Raw genomic sequence first — 1,211 nt, 5'->3', positions numbered from 1 at the left:
CCAGTGTCCCATGGCTCTGGGGTTCTGATTTTAATGGCTCTGGGGTTCTGATTCTAATGGCTATGGGGTTCTGATTCTAATGGCTCTGGGGTTCTGATTCTAATGGCTATGGGGTTCTGATTTTAATGGCTATGGGGTTCTGATTCTAATGGCTCTGGGGTTCTGATTCTAATGGCTCTGGGGTTCTGATTCTAATGGCTATGGGGTTCTGATTCTAATGGCTATGGGGTTCCCAGTGTCCCTTGGCTCTGGGGTTCTGATTCTAATGGCTGTCGGGGTCATGGTGCCGCATGGTTATGGGGTTCTGGTTCTCTGTGCCTATGGGGTTCCCAATTCTCTGTGGCTATGGTGGTCCCAGCGCCCTATAGCTATGGGGCTCTGATTCTTTGCGGCAATGGGGGTCGTGGTGCCCCACAGCCATGGGGTCTCCTGTCAGGATGGAGGCCCAGCCGCTCCCCACAGAGCCCGGTGTGGGGAGGGACATGGGGCAAAGTGTCCCCAGTGCCGGGAGGTGACAATCTGTGATGGTGTCACCACGGTTCTGTGCTCAGGACCTGACCCTGAAGCTGTGCCTCATCCGGAGCATCGCCATGATCAGCCGGGCCGTCCGTGGCAGCACCAAATGCACTGACTTTGTTTTGGGTCGCAAAGCCGAACTCGTGGCGCAGATGGTGGTGAGAAACGGGTGCCAGGGTTGGGTGGTTGGGGGGGTGGGGGGGAGGAGGAGAGGGTCAGGATTTGGGGGGTGGGGAATGGGGTGGATGTGACATCCGCGTCCCCATCCCCATCCCCTTGGTCTGTGTTGCAGGAGTTCATCAAAGCAGAACCGCTGGACTCGATGCGGACACCGGTGCGGCAGTGGGCGATGGTCACCTGCACTCACCTGGTGTATCCTCTGTAGAGCCAAGGGATACGTGGGTTGGAAGGGTCCTGGAAGGTCATAGAGGCATGGGATGGTTGGGTTGGGTTGGATTGGGTTCAGAAGGCCCTGGAAGGTCATAGAGGCATGGGATGGTTGGGTTGGAGTGGGTTCAGAGGGTCCTGGAAGGTCATAGAGGCATGGGATTGTTGGGTTGGACTGGGTTAGAAGCGTCCTGGAAGGTTGTAGAGGAATGGGATGGTTGGGTTGGATTGGGTTCAGAAGGCCCTGGAAGGTCACAGAGGCATGGGATGGTTGGGTTGGATTGGGTTCAGAGGGTCCTGGAAGGTCA

At 56.8% G+C, this 1,211-nt stretch overlaps 1 protein-coding gene across 1 annotated transcript; it reads left to right on the top strand.

The window, feature by feature from the left end:
• Positions 1–20: 20 nt before the first annotated feature.
• LOC122191717 (maestro heat-like repeat-containing protein family member 1) lies at positions 21–1,139 on the top strand. The gene is made up of 2 exons (XM_042892091.1): positions 21–674; positions 809–1,139. Exons 1-2 carry the CDS (start codon positions 525–527, stop codon positions 899–901), a joined length of 243 nt encoding a protein of 80 aa, XP_042748025.1. The 5' UTR covers positions 21–524; the 3' UTR covers positions 902–1,139.
• Positions 1,140–1,211: the final 72 nt, after the last annotated feature.

This window comes from Lagopus leucura, unplaced genomic scaffold, assembly GCF_019238085.1.
Source record: "Lagopus leucura isolate 7727_CA_CO unplaced genomic scaffold, USGS_WTPT01 33696-0_obj-0_obj, whole genome shotgun sequence".
Lineage (NCBI taxonomy): Eukaryota > Metazoa > Chordata > Aves > Galliformes > Phasianidae > Lagopus > Lagopus leucura.
Note: the sequence above shows the minus strand (reverse complement) of the source record. Positions and strands in the feature narration are given on the sequence as shown.